This window comes from Schistocerca piceifrons, chromosome 9 (genome assembly GCF_021461385.2).
Source record: "Schistocerca piceifrons isolate TAMUIC-IGC-003096 chromosome 9, iqSchPice1.1, whole genome shotgun sequence".
NCBI classification, from domain to species: Eukaryota; Metazoa; Arthropoda; class Insecta; order Orthoptera; family Acrididae; genus Schistocerca; species Schistocerca piceifrons.
In genome coordinates this window covers 219546116-219566338 of record NC_060146.1, presented here as the reverse complement: position 1 = coordinate 219566338, position 20223 = coordinate 219546116, and the positions used below count along the sequence as shown (strand labels likewise).

The following is a 20223-nucleotide window of genomic DNA, read 5'->3' as shown; positions in this document are numbered from 1 at the left end:
CCACTCTGCTGTGATGGATAAAGCTACAACAATGCAGGGGATGAAAGCGGATATTTGTTTCTGGGTACAAGGAAATAAAATTGAAAGTAGCATGTATAAGGCGAAGTCAATAGAACATCAAGTGCTGTACAAGCTGAAAACGACACGGTACCAGATCGACAAACTGGCTGACGCTAAACGACAGTTTAAACAGGTTTAGTCCGTATCGCGCTGATTTAAATCCGACTGCGATACGCACAGTGAAGCTAAAATGCCGAAAGAAGAAGCCATTGGAAATGTTGCACCACAGGACGGATCTCGAGTTATCTGCCATACCAAGAAGGTAGTGAAGCGAGATGGATTCACCAAGGACTATGACAAGTTTTGTGTAATACGTACACTACTGGCCAATAAAATTGCTACAGGAAGAACAAATGCAGATGATAAACGGGTATTCATTGGACAAATACATTATACTAGAACTGACTTGTGATTCCATTTTCAAGCGATTTGGATGCATAGATCATGAGAAATCAGTACCCAGAACAACCACCTCTGGCCGTAATAACGGCCTTGATATGCCTGGGCATTGAGTCAAACAGAGCTTGGATGGCGTGTTACAGGAACAGCTGCCCATGCAGCTTCAACACGATACCACAGTTCATCAAGAGTAGTGACTGGCGTATTGTGACGAGCCAGTTGCTCGGCCACCATTGACCAGAAGTATTCAATTGGTGAGAGATCTGGAGAATGCGCTGGCTAGGGCAGCAGTTGAACATTTTCTATATCCAGAAAGGGCCGTACAGGACCCGCAACATGCGGTCGTGCATTATCCTGATGAAATGTAGGGTTTCGCAGGGATCGAATGAAGGGTAGAGCAACGGGTCGTAACACATCTGAAATGTAACGACCACTGATCAAAGTGCCGTCAATGCAAACAAGAGGTGACCGAGACGTGTAACCTATGGCACCCCATACCATCATGTCGAGTGACACGCCAGTATGGCGATGACGAATACACGCTTCCAATGTGCATTCACTGCGATGTTGCCAAACACGGATGCGACCAATGATTTGCATATCACAGCATCTTCTTCCTGTCAGTTAAATTTCGCGTCTGTAGCACGTCATCTTCGTGGTGTAGCAATTTTAATGGCCAGTAGTGTATTATAATTACTGTTGCTATATGTTATATTAACGTTGTATGTTTCGTTCAATTTCACAATCTTGCCATCAGCCAGACAATTTGACCAAAGGGTCACAAGTGTCTAATTTAAGGCGTGTAATGCGAGAAGTGCGGTTCAACCCCTAGACGAGTTTGAGCCAAGACGCTTTGACGAAGAGGAACCGATTGTGAGCCCGAACATCTTTGGGATGTTAACTCGCAGCAGGGCTGCCAACTCCAGTGAAAAGAACGCTCAGACACAGCTTGAAGTCGAGACGAACTGAGTTTGGACGACAGAGACAGGTACATTCCATGCTGCTCCTACTCTGTCCCAGCGTTTATAACGCGGTCGTCCGGACCTAATGTTTAAATACCCTAATTTACTAAAATTTTGACCGTGAATACATCGGACTACCCAACGCCGTGTTATGTTGAGCTGGTGCATAAGTTCGTAGCTTTTCCCTGTACTTTTAATAAATACAACAGATACGCATATCAGCAATAATATACCCTCCTTTACTATTTATAACAGTCTTCTAACGCTGCGTACCTTTTCGATTCAGCGACTGTAGAAATCACGTGATTTTGAGGCGAAGAACCCGTCTAGAAATGTTTGGAGCTCTTGTTCATCTGGAAAGCAAGTTCGTTCAAGCTTGTTCAATAAGAGCGGAAAAGGTGGAAATCTGAGAGCGCAAAACTAGACGAATAAGGTGGGTGCGGAATGACTTCCCAACCAAGCTTCCGTATATGTTATAGATAAAGAACAATTGGTTGATTGTTTTGTGGGGGTTGAAGGGACCAGACTACAAAGACCATCGGTCCCTTTTTCCACGATCATGAAACACCCACAAGGAAAAAAATGGTTCAAATGGCTCTGAGCACTATGGGACTTCGGAGGTCATCAGTCCCCTAGAACTTAGAACTACTTAAACCTAACTAACCTAAGGACATCACACACATCTATGCCCGAGGCAGGACTGTAGCGCCAGACTGTAGCGCCTAGAACCGCTCGGCCACTCCGGCCGGCACCCAGAAGGAACAAAAACAAGCAATGGAGATGACAAGGGATGACACAGAACAAGAAAGACATAGACAGAGACTAGAAAAGAGGAATTAAAAACACAAAGAATGTTACAGTGATTGGCCGACCATGGAAAAAAAGAAAAAAAAAGCCAACCACCAAGAGACACACTAAAAAGCCCAATCTAAAACCGTAGACCAAAAACCTGACTCAACACAAAAGAAACAGAAAAACCCTCAGATCGAGCGATAAAAGCCCCCTGCACGAATACAACTCAAAACTAAGCCTGCCACGGCAGCATCATCCGTTAAAAGCGCAGGGAGCGAACCAGGCAGCGCAAATATCTGCCTGAGCGCAGTTGAAAGCGGACAGTCCAACAAAATGTGGAGCACTGTCAATGCTGAACCACAGCGACAGAGATGTGGGTCCTCGTGTCGCAATAAATACCGTGCGTCATGCGGTGTGGCCAATACACAGCCGGCAGGGTACAACAGAGAGGACCGCCACACACCGGTAGTCTCCTTAACGATCCGAAGTTTGTTGGATGAAGGCAGGGTGCGCCATTCATCACCGCAGGTGCCAAGAACCCTCTGTTGCAAAACTGAATGGAGACCACACTCTGAAAAGTCAATCTCCAAAGCCAGTGCACTGACAGCCCGTTTGGCTAGCATGTCAACACGTTCATTACCCGGGATGCCGACATGACCCATGGTCCACATAAAAACCACAAAGCAGCCGCAACGGGCAAGAGTATGGATGGACTCTTGGATAGCCATCACCAGACAAGAGCGAGGAAAACGCTGGTCGATAGCTCGTAAACCGCTCAGGGAGTCACTATAGATAATGAAGGACTCACCTGAGCAGGAGCGGATATACTCTAGTGCGCGAGAGATGGAGACCAGCTCGGCAGTGAAAACACTGCAGCCAGCCGGCAATGAGCGTTGTTCAGAATGATCCCCAAGAGTAATAGTATAATCAACTCGACCAGCAACCATGTAACCGTCGGTGTAGACCACGTCAGAGTTGTGAAACGCGGCAAGGATGGAAAGAAAGCGGCGGCAGATGGCCTCAGGAGGGACTGAGTCATTCAGGTCCTGTGCCAAATACAGCCGAAGGCATGGGCGGGGCATACACCATGGGGGTATACGTATATGGGCCCGGAAAAGAGGTGGGAGAGGGAAAAATCTCAAGCCCAGAGAGAAGAGCCTGGACACGAACTGCGATCATACACCCTAACCAGGGCCGCCATTCTGGAAGATGGATGACCGAGTTGGGAAACAGGAGACAGTAATTTGGATGCCCAGGCAAGCTACAAACATGTGTAGCATAAGCGGCCAGTAGTCGTTGGCGCAGGATCTGCAATGGAGGGACAACAGCCTCCACAGCCTCTGCACAGGGCTTGTGCAGAAAGTTCCAGTTGTGAGTCAGATCCTGCAGTGAGTGGTCAAGCAACTGCAACTTGGAAGGTGATGCCGAAGTGTAGGTCAGGCTCCCATTAACGAGACAGGACTGAATCAACGCCTGGTACAGCCGTAGAAGGGCAGACCGATCGGCACACCAGCTGGTGTGGCTCAAGCAAAGAAGAGTGTTAAGATGGCGCCACAGCGTTTGTTTAAGCTGCCAAATAAGAGGGAGCCAAGTCAACCGGGCATCAAAAAGGAAGCCCAAAGACCGATGCTTCTCCACCATAGCAAGAGGTTTGCCGTCAAGATAAAGCCGTGGCTCAGGGTGGACAGTGCAGCACTCGCAGAAATGCTGAAGCAGGTCTTGGGAGCCGAGAACTGGAAGCATTGCGTCACAGCCCACGACTGCACCCTGCGGATAGCACCCTGTACCTGCCATTCAGCAACTGCAATGCCAGTGGTGCTATAGTACAGACAAAAGTCATCAGCATAAAAAAAAGCCGATACAGACGTTCCCACAGCTGCAGCTGGCCCATTGATAGGAACTAAAAAGAGGCAGACACTCAAGACAGAGCCCTGCCAGACCCGATTCTCCTGGACTCGGGAGGAACTATGAGAGGAATCAACTTGCACATAGAAGGAACAAAGTTACAGGAAATTTTGAATAAAAAGAAGGAGCGGGCCCCTAAGACCCCACCCATGAAGCGTGGTGAGGATATGATGTTGCCACGTCGTATCATATGCCTTCCACATGTCAAAAAAAATGGCAACCAGACGTGGACGGTGGGCAAAATTCCATGTGAATTGTAGACTCCAGGCAGATCACATTATCAGTGGCAGAGCAGTCCTTATGGAACCCACCCTGGGATGGAGCCAGAAGGCCCTGAGACTCAAGTAGCCAACTCAACCTCCAGCTCACCATGCATTCGAGCAACTTGCACATAACGTTGGTGAGGCTAATGGGGTGGTAGCTGTCCACACCCATGGTGTTCTTGCCAGGCTTCAACACTGGGATGATAATGCTTTCCTGCCATTGAGAGGGGAACTCACTCTAAACCCAGATACAGTTGAAAAGGTGTAGGTGGTGTCACTGGCAGTCCACCGAGAGGTATTTGAACATCTGACAGTAGATGCAATCTGGCCTGGGGGCCGTATCAGGGCAAGCCGTTAGGGCACAGTGGAATTCCCACTCACTGAATGGAGCATTTTACGATTCGGGCTGGCGCATATGGAATGTGAGGTACTGACTTTCCAGTCACACATTCAGGTAGCAGAAGGCCAGTGAGCAATTCATAGAAGCGGAACTCTGAGCATAATGCTCTGCTAAGAGTTCTGCAATTGTGTCTGCTCCATTCAGGGAAAGCCAAGGTATGCTGATGGGTGTCTGATACCCATAGAGTCGCCTACTCTTGCACCAAACTTGCGATGGAGAGATACAGGTGCCAAAGGTGGAGACATACCATTCCCAACACTCCTGCTTCCATCAGAGAATAATGCATCGGGCTCAGACACGAAGCCATTTAAAGGTAATGAGGTGTTCCAATGCTTGGTGCCACTTATGACTCTGGAGGGCCCACCTGCGATCTCTAATCGCCTCAGTGATCTCCGGTGACCACCAAGGCTCAGTCCTCCACCGAGGGGTCCCGGAAGAACAGGGAATTGCAGATTCCATGGCAGAAACGATGACAGTGGTAATCGTGTGAACCACCACGTAAATAGTGCCATGAGAAAAAGGCTCAAGAGTGGAATTAGAGGTGAATGGGTCCCAGTCAGCCTTATTCAAAGCCCATCTGGAAAGGCGCTCAGGTGAGTGACTGGAGCAGTGACAGAAAGATCAGAAAGTGGCCACTACCGCACAAATCGTCATGCACACTCCAATGGACAAACGGTAGAAGGCCAGGGCTGCACACTGAAAGGCCAATGGCTGAGTACGTGCCATGTGCCACAGTGAAATGTGTGGAGGCTCCATTATTTAAAAGAGAAAGGTCGAGCTGTGCCAACACTTGCTCAATGACAGTGCTTTGGCCTGTTGCCACCAATCCACCTCACAAAGGGCTATGGATGTTAAAGTCGCCCAATAACAGAAAAGGTGGCGGCAACTGGGCTATAAGTGCAGCCAATACATGCTGCGGGACATCACCATCCGGTGAAAGATAGAGACCGCAGATAGTAACAACCTGAGGCATCCACACCTAAACAATGACAGCCTCTAAAGGTGTTTGAAGAGGGACACACTTGCTGTAACGAGAGTTAAGGACGTAGACACAGACTCCACCAGGTACCCTCTCATAAGCTGCTCGATTCTTATAGTAACCCCGATAGCCGTGGAGGGCGAGGGTTCACATTGACACAAACCAAGTTTCCTGTAGAACAATGCAGAAGAAAGGATGAAGGCTGTGAAGTTGTCAGAACTCAGCAAGGTGATGGAAAAAACTGCTGCGACCGAAAAAGGCGTGAAGGGATCGAGGAGGCAGATTACGCCACTGGATCACCTGCTGCCACTGATTGAGTACCCATTCCATCGACTTCCACGGCGTCTGAGGGTCCAGCGAGATCTAGGTCCTCAGAAGAAGCCAGAATCTGCACTCCATCCTCAGATGCAGAGATTGTAGATTGCTGTGGAGTGGGCGCCACCGCAAGTTCCTTGGTCTTAGAGGTCTTCTTCTTGGACTTTTCTTGCTGCTCCTTGGGTTTCACTGGCTGGGAGGGCTTCAGTGATTCAGTCTCTGGGACTGAGGAGGATCGTGAAGTCCTACGAGCGGCTGCTTGTGGGAACTCAAGCCACTGGCGGGTGTCACCCTTCCACTGGTGGAAACCTGGGAAGGGAGGAACACAAGGGACCCCTTCCAAGCGAGAGGAGCCAAAGAAGTTGGACGATTCTCCAGCTCGAAAGTGGGGACAGATGGCCCCGATGGGGGGGGGGGGGGGGGGTGTTGCTCCCAAAGTAGGTGGCACAGAGCAATAGGGAGGGTAGTGCCCCCTGCGGTCAAGGGGGCAGGAGCCGACTGGAATTCGCTGAACTGATGGGGCTACGACTGTTGTCGTAGCGGCGGCATAAGAAAAAGTCATTCACACAGGATGGAGTCGTTCATATTTCCTCTTAGCCTCAGTGTAGGTCACTCGGCCCAGGGTCTTATATTCCAGAATTTTCCCCTCTTTCTGTAAAATCATGCAGTCTGGTGAGGAAAGTGATTGATGCTCTCCGCAGTCGACACACATGGGAGGCGGGACACGGAGTATTGGGATGTGATGGGCATCTTCAATCTCGACATGCGAGGCTGTAACTACAGGAGGAAGACCTATGGCCAAACTTCCAGCACTTAAAGCATCGGTGGAGGGATATAGGGCTTGACGTCACAGTGGTAGACGATCACCTTGACCTTCTCAGGCAGTGTATCACCCTAGAAGGCCAAGACGACGGCACCGGTGGCAACCTGATTATCCCTCAGACCCTGATGAACGCGCCAGACGAAATGTTTATTATCTATTCGAAGAAAGTTGTAATGATCGGATTCTGAGAGCAATATTTCCTTTAGTATATATTTCACAGGTAAATCTCTAATTTCTAACCATTCCCTGGACCAGAGTCTGGTTTTCTTCTTCTTCTTCTTCTTCTTCTTTAAACACAGTGCCAGGACTGCTTTGCTTGCATTTGTGGCCGTACTCGCTACGCTCAAAATAGAGGGTGGTGCACGAAATGTGTTACCAATTGTTTCTCTCACAATTTACGACGCACATTAGATATCCCACTGGGATCTCTACAGCAGTGCCAGCAGAGCTTGGAAAAACAAATGAGCTACGGAATGACGTGTAATTCACGATACTACCGCTAGGAGACTAGTAAGCAGCAATGGCTGACAATCGAAGACTGATGACACAGCAACGATCGGCAATTGTGTTACTTTTTCATGAAACGAAAAGCCTTGTTGTGACTCAGAGGCGTTTTCGACAACAGTTTGACACAAGATGGGTCCCTTGCAAGAAGACCATCCATAGGTGGTACGATCAATTTTTACAGGAAGGAACGGTATTGGAAGCGAAGTGACCTCGGCCTAAGCCTGTTTGTACGCAGGAGAATATCGAAGTGGTACGAGTTGCTGTACAGAGAAGTCCCGGGAAATCATGTAGAAAGGCAGCAGTGCAACAGGGAACATCCATACATTCCATTCAACGCATTGTTAAAAGTGACCTCCATATGTACCCATACAAGGTGACCTGTGCACAGAAGCTCACTGAAGAACACAAGCAGCAGAGACTGCTGTTTGCTCAGTGGGCGGAGGATAGGGAAGAAACTCTCAACAACGTTTGGTTTTCAGACGAGGCGCATTTTCATTTAGACGGTGTGGTTAACAAACGAAATGTACGCTTTTGGGCCTCTGAAAACCCACAAGTGCTTCATGAACGACAACATTATGCTCCGAGGATTACAGCGTGGGCAGCAATTTCCAGTCACAGACTTATTGAGCCCTTTTTCTTTGAAGAAACTGTGAACAGGGAGCGTTATTTGAGTATGCTTCGCAATAGCTTCATTCCACAGCTTCTTGCTACTGCCTTGCCCTTCAACACGCAGTGGTTCATGTAAGATTGAGCAAGGCCACATACTGCAAACACTGAGTTGGAGTTTTTACACGAGTATTTCGTCATGCGGATCATTTCACTCAGGTTTCCAGGTCGCTTCAATGATGGACAAAATTGGCCCCCCAATAGTCCAGACCTCAATCCATGTGACTGTTTTCTTTGGGAATACCTAAAGGAAAAAATTTTCCCGAAACGTCCACATGATTTAATGGAGCTCAGAAGACTTATTCTTCAAGCTTGCAGTGAAATTACGGACCACATGTGCCATAGGGTAATCACTAACTTCGTTTGCAGGAAGTTAGGAAACGAAATGGTGGACATATTGAGCATGTGCTGAGTTAGAACAAATCTCCATGGACGGCTCTTCATTGCAATTTATGTTCCTTTCAGGTTGTATTGACAATGAGGTTTATATTCAAAGACAAAATGGTAACACATTTCGTGCGCCACCCTGTACACGCAAACACGAACTGCGTCTGCTTCAAAGTCAGGTTATACCGGCATACACTGTTTGGACACGTACGGTGTTGTTCGGCAAATCCGTGGCTAGATAAGAGCGATTTTGTCAGACACGTTGGATCTGCAGTGCCTCGATACGTGTCTGCAGGCTCGCCGTCTGCTACCTGGGCGGGTCGCTGCTGGCGGTCATCTCTCCAGGAGGGGCGGCGGGGCGGCGCGGCGCGCTGGCGTGCATCGGGGGGCTGGCGGCGGCCATCCTGCTGAGGACACTCCTCAACGACCACCACCTGCGGGCAGCGGCGCGGCTGGGGGCGCGCGTCAGGGTCGCCTGCTCCCTGCTGCTCTACCGCAAGGTGTGTGTATGTGCGTCAGGGCTGCCTGCTCCCTACTACTCTACCACAAGGTGTGCGTATGTGCGTCAGGGCCGCCTGCTCCCTACTACTCTACCGCAATGTGTGTGTATGTGCGTCAGGGCCGCCTGATCCCTGCTGCTCTACCGCAAGATGTGTGTATGTGCGTCAGGGCCGCCTGCTCCCTACTCCTCTACCGCAAGGTGTGTGTATGTGCGTCAGGGCCGCCTGCTCCCTACTACTCTACCGCAAGGTGTGTGTATGTGCGTCAGTGCCGCCTGCTCCCTACTACTCTACCGCAAGGTGTGTGTATGTGCGTCAGGGCTGCCTGCTCCCTACTACTCTACCGCAAGGTGCATGTTCCTGCACAAAACACCTGCGGGTGCACGAGGTCGAGACTGGTGTTCATTCTGGCGCGACATTCGTGAATAGGGGCGGCGACAGACAGTGGCAGCAGACGTAACCTCCGCCACACACCGTAAGCTGCCTTCGAATGAAATGAACAACGCCATTAGTGAAGTTTCGTGGCAGATCAAAATTAAATGTGCACCGGTACGGGAGTCGAACCTCGTCCTTTACAGGAAAGAGTCCCATTCTGACATTTCACTCTGGAAATAACGGTACCATTTTTGTTGGGCGGTAAAACCTATTATGGTACTAATCTTGAGATTCTTGCTCTGTATACCTTCTATACCACCACTTGCAAAGTAAAGACGCCTGAAGATTACCGGAGGTGACACGATGTTCTATTCCTTTGCGAGGTGTCGTTTCTCTGCTGCGGCGGAAGTATATGCAATTGTGGGAGGAGGAATGGCTGGCGGCGAGGGAAAATAAGCTGCGGTTGGTGAAACCCACCACCCAGCCGTGGTTTTCCTCCTGCCGGTCACCTAGGCGGGACGAAGTGACTCTTACACATCTTCGCATAGGGCACTGTCCACTTATGCATGCCTTCTTACTACAGCGAGAGGAACCCCCGCTGTGTGATGCCTGTGGTGTATGAATCACTGTACGCCACATTTTAGTTGAGTGTGATTTATATCGTTCTGTCAGGGCGGAAGTTAATATTAGTGGGGATCTGCCCTCGATTTTAGCCGATGATGAGGTGAGTGTCAAGAAAGTTCTAAGGTACTGTGATGTTTCTGGGCTTCAGCCTAAAATTTTAGGTTGGAATTTTTAGTGTGTTGTCGAGTGGCTGACCACTCCTTTTTATTCTTGTAATAGGCCAGTTCCAAACATGTGCTATGTGTTTTATTGTAACCCCTTCCCCTACGTTCTCTTGCAGTTCTCTTTACATGCTGCTTTCCATTTTGCTACTGTTGACGTGCACACTGCCTATGTAGACTGTCACCGTTAGTTTTAGTCTTACTTTTGCACTTGCTGCATTTTAGTGACACTCGTCCGTTATTGTTTCTGTTCGGGCGCTAAAGACTACACTGTTGAGCGTCCATAACACCATATCCATCCATCCACTTGCAAAGTAGGTTATAAATCAGATTAATAATGTTGCTCACGCAGCATATGTTCGCTTTATCGGGCAACAACAAAGTTATTGGCTATGGATGGTATAGTCAGAATCGAAATAATGAAGTCACTGTAAAAATGTCATTAATTTTGGCATTTATCTTGAATGGATTCCCACGTACATTTCGTCGAAGTTGTTGTGGCTCATCTTGTCGATTCTAGGGTGATTCCACTTTGACTGCTAGAAGGTCCAGATCTGTATTTTAGCAATATTTGAAGACCTAACAAATGCGTTTTTCAGGAAATTCTTAATGATCAAACAATCCCAGTTCAGAACAATGGTATGGTAGAAATAATTTTTGACTTGGTGTTCACGATCCACATTTTTATCAAACTTCTTGTAAATTCACTTACACTGAATGATCAAAAAGTCAGTATAAATTTGAAAACTGAATAAATCACGGAATAATGTAGATAGAGAGGTACAAATTGACAAACATGCTTGGAATGGCATGGGGTTTTATTAGAACCAAAAAAATACAAAAGTTCAAAAATGTACGACAGATGGCGCTTCATCTGATCAGAATAGCAATAATTAGCATAACAAAGTAAGACAAAGCAAAGATGATATTCTTTACAGGAAATGCTCACTATGTCCACCATCATTCCCCAACAATGTTGTAAAGCATGTCCGGAGTTATGGTGAGACATTGGCGTCGGATGTGTTCTTTCAGCATCCCTAGAGATGTCGGTCGATCACGATACACTTGCGACTTCAGGTGACCCCAAAGCCAATAACCGCACGTACTGTGGTCTGGGGACCCGGGAGGCCAAGCATCACGAAAGTGCCGGCTGAGCACACGATCATTACCAAACGACGCGCGCAAGAGATCTTTCATGCGTCTAGCAATACTTTTTTTTGGTTCTAATAAAACTCCATGTGATTCCAAGCATGTGTGACAATTTTTACCTCTCTATCTTCATTATTCCGTGATTTATTAAGTTTTCAAATTTATATTGACTTTTTTATCACCCGGTACTTCTTAATTGTCACATCATCAAGAAAACAGTTTTGAATCAATCTTCATATATTTAATTTCCACTTTAACCAAACACAAGACTTGACTCTTCTTTTACAAAGCGAAATAACAACTTAACTTCTGCAAAGTGAAACAAAGACTGCTCTGTGCGCATTCGCACCAGAACGGTTACAAGTAAGTCAAAGATTATGACAGTCTCACAGAAATGAATACACACAAGAACCATATCACTGTAATATATCGATACATCGGCGTACGTATACATTAATAAAACCAAATGTGAATATTGTCACATAAATATGTCTGTTATTTCGCAGAAAAGTAGTATAATATTACTGGTATCGAGAACTGGGGTGGCAGTGCGGTAATGGTCACGTAAATAAAGAACCATTAGAACCTGAACTTAAATAAATGTAACGCACTGCACATACATGGGAAAGAAATCCTTCACTGTGAGACCTCAGTTCATCCCGGCGCACACAATGTTGAAATAACTTACGTGAAAGCAGACGGGTGACGTCGTCGACAACTGCAGATATTTCGACGGGTGCACACCCTTTCCGAGAGGAAATTCCAGTAAGTACGCACTATGCAAGGGAATTTAAAACCTCCGGTTGCAGATCAATTCCGGAAAGACATCAAACACATACACACACATAAATGTACATAATGAATCCACCCCGCCGGCTGTTGTGGCCGACCGGTTCTAGGCGCTTCAGTCTGGAACCGCGCGACCGCTACGGTCGCAGGTTAGAATCCTGCCTCGGGCATGGGTGTGTGTGATGTCCTTAGGTTAGTTAGATTTACGTAGTTCCAAGTCTAGGGGACTGATGTCCTCTGATGTTAAGTCCCATAGTTCTCAGAACCATTTGAATCCACCCCAATATTCGTTTCATTATAGGGGTGGAAAAGGCCGGTTGCCTTCCCTTCCGTGACGTGTGGGTCAGGAGGAAGGTGGGCGGTACTGTGTGGCATGCCGGTTATAGGGAACCTACTGACACTGACCGGTATCTACAGCCCGACAGTTGTCACCATCCGGCTCAGCGTGAAGGCGTGCTTCGTACCTGGGTTCGCAGGTCGCAAGTCATTTCAGACCTTGACAATTTGTCAGCTGAGTTCGCACCATCTTGAGGTCACTTTGCATCAGAATGAATAAAGTGGAGAACAAATCAGGCTTGTGCTTCGCTACCGACCAGCTGTGACACCAGGAGAGTGACGCGCTAATATCAAACTGGTAGGAAGGCCTGCGGCCTTTCTGCCTGACGGAGGAAGCGTCTCCAACAAGATCAGTCGCTTTCTTCGCAATTATGATCTGAAATGTTTCCCGACCTCCATCTAACATTGGGGTACTTCCGCGTTCGGTTAAGGATCGTCTTGATTTCGTAACGTGGATGTCTACAATATTTCTTCCACTTGCGGCACGTCGCATATTCGTCAGACTATCACGACTGAGGAGGACCTGTGTGCCGAGTATAAGCGGCACACACACACACACACACACACACACACACACACACACATCAGACGAGCGACTTGGCCAGTGCAGAGTATTCTGTTGGCAGCGGTCAGCCTATGGAATATAACAACACAGGCATGCAGTTCCCGCTATTGGGATAATGTTACACTACTGGCCATTAAAATTGATACACTAAGAAGATGACGTGCTACAGACGCGACATTTGACCGACAGGAAAATGATGCTGTGATGTGCAATAGATTAGCTTTTCAGAGCATTCACACAAGGTTGGCGCCGGTGGCGGCACCTACAACGTGCTGACACGAGGAAAGTTTCCAACCGATTTCTCATACACGAACAGCAGTTGACCGGCGTTGTCTGGTGAAACGTTGTTGTGAGGCCCCGTGAAAGGAGGAGAAATGGGTACCATCACGTTTCCGACTTTGATAAAGGTCGGATTGTAGCCTATCGCGATTGCGGTTTATCGTATGGCGACATTGCTGCTCGCGTTGGTCCAGATCCAATGACTGTTAGCAGAATATGGAATCGGTGGGTTCAGGAGGGTAATACGGAACGCCGTGCTGGATCCCAACGGCCTCGTATCACTAGCAGTCGAGATAACAGGCATCTTATCCGCACGGTTGTAACAGATCGTGCAGCCACGTCTCGATCCCTGAGTCAACAGATGGGGACGTTTGCAAGACAACAACCATCTGCACGAACAGTTCAACGAGTTTACAGCAGCATGGACTATCAGCTCGGAGATCGTGGCTGTGGTTACCCTCGACGCTGCATCACAGACCGGAGCGCCTGTGATGGTGTACTCAACGACGAACCTGGGTGCACGAATGGCAAAACGTAATTTTTTGGGATGAATCCAGGTTCTGTTTACAGCATCGTGATGGGCGCATCCGTGTTTGGCGACATCGCGTTGAACGCAGATTGGAAACGTGTATTCGTCATCGCCATAATGGCGTATCACCCGGCGTGATGGTATGGGGTGCCATTGGTTACATGTCTCGGTCACCTCTTGTTCGCATTGACGGCACTTTGAACAGTGGACGTTACATTTCAGATGTGTCACGACCCGTGGCTCTACCCTTCATTCGATCCCTGCGAAACCCTACATTTCAGTAGGATAATGCACGACCGCATGTTGCAGGTCCTGTACGTTCCTTTCTGGATACAGAAAATGTTCGACTGCTGCCCTGGCCAGCACATTCTCGAGATCCCTCACCAACTGGAAACGTCTGGTCAATGGTGGCCGAGCAACTGGCTCGTCACAATAGGGCAGTCACTACTCTTGATGAACTGTGGCATCGTGTTGAAGCTCCATGAGCAGCTGTACCTGTACACACGATCCAATCTCTGTTTGACTCAGTGCCCTGGCGTATCAAGACAGTTGTTAAGGCCAGAGGTGGTTGTTCTGGGTAATGATATCTCAGGATCTATGCACCCAAATTGCGTGAAAATGTAATCACATGTCAGTTGTAGTATAATATATTTGTCCAATGAATACCCGTTTATCATCCGCATTTCTTCTTGGTGTAGCAATTTTAATGGCCAGTAGTGTATTAACGGAGCAGTTGAGATTAAATTAATAAGTAACCTGGTAAGTTTTTGCTTAAATTATACGTCAAATCCTGCTGTCTCCCTTCTCTGAAAACAGAGGAACAAAGTTAATGCTACCTCATCCGTTGTTTAGCAATTTTCACTATCGATAACTTCTGGCGTCGATCATCTTTGGTTTCTGTGATGGTGCTAATGTTTACAGTGTGTGTGTGTGAGTGTGTGTGTGTGTGTGTGTGTGTGTGTGTGTGTGTGTAATCGACGGTTGCCGACGACTTCGCCCGGCTGCATTTCCATAAGTTATTTCAGCAGATCCACTGCTGCACAGCTACACTACTGATGACCACTTGCTGGGAACAGTACCCACCGTAAACGAAGAGCGGTGCGTTTCGTAGCGGGATAGTTTCGTCGGCGCGAGCCGAGGTGCTCAACGAACAACAGTGACAGACGTTACAACAGAGGCGTTGTGCTTCACTGAGAGGCTTACTATTGAAATTTTGAGAGAGAACTTCCCGAAAAACGTCCTACAACGTATTGCTTCCTCCTACATACCTTTCGCGAAATGACCACGAAGAGTAAATTCGAGAAATTAGAGACAATACAGAGGCTAATTGACAATCATTCTTCCCACGTGTCATTCGCGAATGGAACACGGAAGGCTGCATGAGACAGCTGTGCCGAAAGTACCCTCCGCCACACACTGTCGTGTGGCTTGTGGCGTATTGATGTAGGTGAAACAAGACCAAAGAAGTAGAAGGCACGCAATATTCAGTTCTGCAGAATTTACTGTGGATATATCCAAAAAATGTTCAAATGTGTGTGAAATCTTATGGGACTTAACTGCTAAGGTCATCACTCCCTAAGCTTACACACTACATAACCGAAATTATCCTAAGGACAAACACACACACACCTGCGCGAGGGAGGACTCGAACCTCCGCCGGGACCTGCCGCACAGTCCATGAGTGCAGCGCCTGAGACCGCTCGGCTAATCCCGCGCGGCGTGGATATATCCATACACTGGTTGACCGCAGGGATTCCTCATCTCATTGAGCATATTACTCGCTAGCAGTTTTCGTTGCTGTTGAACAACGCCCTCTTTCCCCTCGCTGAGGACATTGTGTCCATCCCCACTGTCGAGAAATGCTGTGGTGTGGTTTGTTGTCCTACATACGAAAAGTTGTAAAAACTTACCGTTTCGACAGAGTGCAAAATAATTCTAGTATCAGGTCTAGCGAAGCTATTGCACAAGTGAAAGTCACTCACTGTTAATTCCGATACAGTGTCACTTTTATGTACAAATTACGCCATGAAGTCCATGCTAGTTTGCTGTTTACCAAATAAATCACCAAATCGAATGCAACCACTACTAATTCATTCACACTTACAGTACAGTCACTCTTTAGCAGCCAGCTGAAGATATTCACCCTGACCTGATACTGAAAATACACACGGATTACAATATTTAGAATGCTCCCACAACTTCTTTGTGAATGTTCACTCCGGACGTACGAAATTCTTCGTTACGACTGCAGAGCACGCCACATGGAATTCCAGTTCTTCGAACTAAGACCAGTGTCAACAACAACAAAATCTGGGATTTGCGTAATCGTCATGTGTGTCTGTCCTTAAACATTTTCCGGTACTCTACAATCTCTTAAATTTCACACTTACTCGTAAGTAGTACACTTTTACGGAGCTCAGCGCAGCACTTACGATGACTACAGCAGCTAAGCCTTACTCTCCCTCACTTACGTGCGAAGTCTCGCTCCTAGTGCAGCCCGCGTGAAATATCTTGCTTCCGATTGGCTGAATTCCAACGTAGCCAATCAGCTGTTGATTTCGTCCCGCACAACTCGGTATTTTCGGTTCATGGACCGATCCACTCCCGACGTTACTTTTTCGAAACTAAAAAAAAAAAGTTGAATAACTGATTGCAGAAACAGAATTATTCCATGCATGTTGATTTTGAGAAAAACGGAAAAATAAGTTTGTGGGCCTCAGTATTCTATTTTCTTTGACAGCTCTTTTTTACTTTGAGCAGCACAGTTTCTGGTGATGTCCAGTCACTATTTTCAATGACGTAATGATATGATTATATAATGATTTAAATACGCAAAGTTCGTGGACATGTGCTGTTTCTGAAACCAGTTGGTTGCCAGAAATGTAAGTCTGTGTTATTCAGCAGTTTATTTGTAAATTTATTATGTTCAATACAAAAATTGTTATTATTAGACTACATAAAAGTTCCTGAAATCAGCTATATAATTTCTTATTACCAAAATTCTTATTTTATGTGTACATAACAGATTCTGAACAACTACTTTTAACTACAAATTACAATCAGGTAAACAGCAAGCTTAGTGAAATATTGCTTGTACCCATGTCAGGCCCTCTGCTGTCTACTGAAGGCCAGTTGTAGAGAGCTCTGTAAAAGCATAGGTGCTCTTCAGGGATATACGGTTCCAATTTCTTGAGGTCAGCTATTTTCTTCTCACTTAGTGGTACACATTTTTCGTATGCTGCAGCCGTAGAGTTGCTGTTGTTTTTAAATCAAGAAGTAAACGAAAAGTGCGCGTTACCAGGCTTCCAATGTATGGTTTTGCAATGACGTTCACATTACACTCACTGTTGTACTCAAAGTCCATGAATTCTGAAACGGTGAAGGATTGTTTCTCATTCCTTGTCAGCACTTTGCTGTTCATTGTTTCCAAAGACAAGGCATTGCGTTTGTAAAATTTAGGCCATCATTGTTTGAAAGCCAGTACAAACTCTGTTGAAACAACTCTAAAGGTACTTGCAGTAACAATAAGTTCTACAAACTGCATGATGCTTAAAATCCTATCGAAAGCTCGAATTTTCCTCTTAATCACTGCAAATTCCCTGTCACAGGGTAAGAATGAATGGCCTCTGACCGGGAAATGATGATAAATTCTGAGTAAGCGCTGAGATACAGCAACTGCCATGAGGAACCTGACCATAGTATTATTCTTATTCTGCCCTGGGCAGCAATCTGAAAATATATGCAGGTATTTTATGTTTGGTGGCAACTCGTTTCGTATGTAATCCAGCAGAAACGTGCAGACTTCATCGGGATCCTTCTTTGCTGCACCTTCGTGATAAACGTAGAATGTTGCATATCCTGTCTCCAGGTTGTGGATATTGAATACATTAACATTGAGTTGCCGAAAGTAGAAAACTTCCTGAACTGGAATGGTAGGAAGGGACAGATTTTGCATAAAATCTGTGGCAATACCTGAAACATCCTCGTCTTTTTGACACAATACTTGTACTTCACGAATACGAGCAGAAAACTTTGCAGCCCTGCGTTTATGAACCATCATTTCTGCAGCGGCAATCCTCTCAGCCGTTTCATTCAGTGTTTTGTTTCGTAATTTATCTTGAAGCGCTTCACAAGTACCACATGTGTCAACTTGTGGTCGACCAAATGTAAGTGAAAAACGTTCTTTGAATATTTTTAAATGAAATTCGTATTTAATATTACTTGCTTGGGGATGTCGTAATCTGAACTACTCATGCATGATTTTGGCATTAAGTTGGCTATTTAAATAACGCTGTTCTCTTGTGCCATAGTGAGTAATTTTTTGGGGATAGGAATTTATGTGATCAATTATCACACTTATTTCTGCACCACCGATTTGGTTTCCCGATGCATTTTTACCCCTCTGGTCACTGGGCGACTTTCCACAAGCAAGCGGATTGCTTATCCTCCTTACCCTTTGGTTTGTGACACGATGGATACTTAAGAAAGCTTTCTTGCATTCCTCTGATCGTCCAGTGCTGGAATGAATAAAATACTGAAAGTTGTTGCATCTTGGTTTGCAGTTGGCTCCTTCTGGTACTCCTCTTCGTTTTCTGGAAATATTACCAACAGTAGTCAGCCCTTGGAGATAAGAATCTTGTGCGTCCTTTGATATCATGTTGTAGAAAAGTGAAAATACTTCATTTCTTTCCTCTTCAGGAATTCTCCCAAAGCAGTTTCTATGACATCTACAAAATTAGACAGATATTTCAGTCACGCAATAAATCATTAGTTTACTATTTTACTTACGTATAACCTCCCGTATTAGAACATTACTTACTTGCAGTCCACACCAATGCTTTTCTTTGAAACTAACTTTCCAGTGTAGGTTTTGTACTCTAAAACTTTAATTCGCGACCTTTTTATGCTTTCACGCTCATAGTCAACATTCTTTACACCTTTCTTCCTCTTTTCACTTTCACCACCATCATGTACATCCATATCTTCCCTGTTCGACATTGCTGTGCTTCACAAAGAAAAACCGTGCGAACACAGATATGATATTACACAACAGGCTAGCCAACGTTGGCTGCAGAAATAGCACTAGTCCTGGACAAGTGTTCTTTCTCCTCTCACTCCTAACGTCGGGATCTTGTTTGTCTCATTAAGAATGATGGACAAATGTTGTTTCTGCATTCATTCGATGGAGGGAGCGCCATAACATGGAAATCAGCTCCTAACTCAATTTAAACAAAAAATGGACAAGTGTTGTTTTTTCAATCAGCGATTCAGTCATAGAAAACAAATAGAAGTAAATTAATCTCATTTTAAGTGTCTGAACTACTAAAATCTGTTGAAAAGCATCGTAAAACTAGCTTCTTTAAAATTCACAATTTCTCCAATGTATGTGACACACACATGTCAGAAACCCAGAAACCCACGCTCTTACAGTTACAAAAATTCGCTCGTCACATACAGGGTGTAACTAAAATGTACGACACAAACTGCAGGGCACGTTCCTCACACGTAGACGAAGAAATTACGTTATATGAACATTAGTCTGGAAACGCTTTGTTTGCATGATACATCTCATTTTGTCCAACTCATTAATCGTGGGGAACACACTGGAACAGAACGTTAGAATCATTAGAATCACGGTGAATATGGACCGGTGCCCTCTGGTTCCGTTGTGCACCGCCAGTGTTTTGTTTAACATGTCCCTGTTGCCACGCGACGTACGTCATTGCTTGTCTGCAGGCAACATCAACCGTTCCGGCGATCAGTACGACCGCTGCAATCACACGGGTTACTACGTAGAGTTAATAACAGACTTGTCTCGTGCACCGGCAGCGTACACAAATGCAGGGGTGGCAGATGCCCATTTGATGTACGGATTATCTGACGGCAATGGAGATCGCACTCAACGTTTGTACCGGGAGAGAATTTAATAAGGAGGTACGCTATTAACGTTACAAAATTTAGCATCACGTTTTAACTCATTGGATATGTGGCAAAGACCTAATTTAATTTATTATTATTAATGCTACACATTTTGCCCCGTAAGGCAGTGTTTGACTTGAAAGTTACGTGATTATTCAATTTTTTCTTGTCTCCTTTTTCCTCTTTCCTAAATCTTTCCAGTTTCTGACTGTATTCCTCTTTCCTTTGCTCTGTCCACATATTCCCTCCTTCCATTCATTCTTTCACTTCAAATGTCGCGCTTATAATTTATTTTAATTTTATTTCTCGGAGCGCGGAGTGGCCGCGTGGTTTGAGGCGCCATGTCACGAATCGCACGGCCCTCGGGCATGAGTGTGTGTCTTGTCCTTAGCGTAAGTTATTTTAAGTAGTGTGTAAGTCTAGGGACCGATGACCTCACAGCAATTTAGTCCCTTAGGCATTCACACACAAATTCTGAAGTTGTGTCTTTCATTTATCTGTTCCCCACTGATTCCTGCTTGTTTTGTGTTTTCTTTTAT

At 46.1% G+C, this 20223-nt stretch overlaps 1 protein-coding gene across 1 annotated transcript in view; it reads left to right on the top strand.

The window, feature by feature from the left end:
• The window catches only part of LOC124716877 (ATP-binding cassette subfamily C member 4-like), a 193344-nt gene that overhangs the window by 6625 nt on the left and 166496 nt on the right, over positions 1 to 20223 (top strand). Inside the window, exon 3 of the mRNA XM_047243429.1 lies at positions 8754 to 8824. Coding sequence (XP_047099385.1) covers positions 8754 to 8824 — 71 coding nt within the window. The remainder of the gene's footprint in view (positions 1 to 8753; positions 8825 to 20223) is intronic.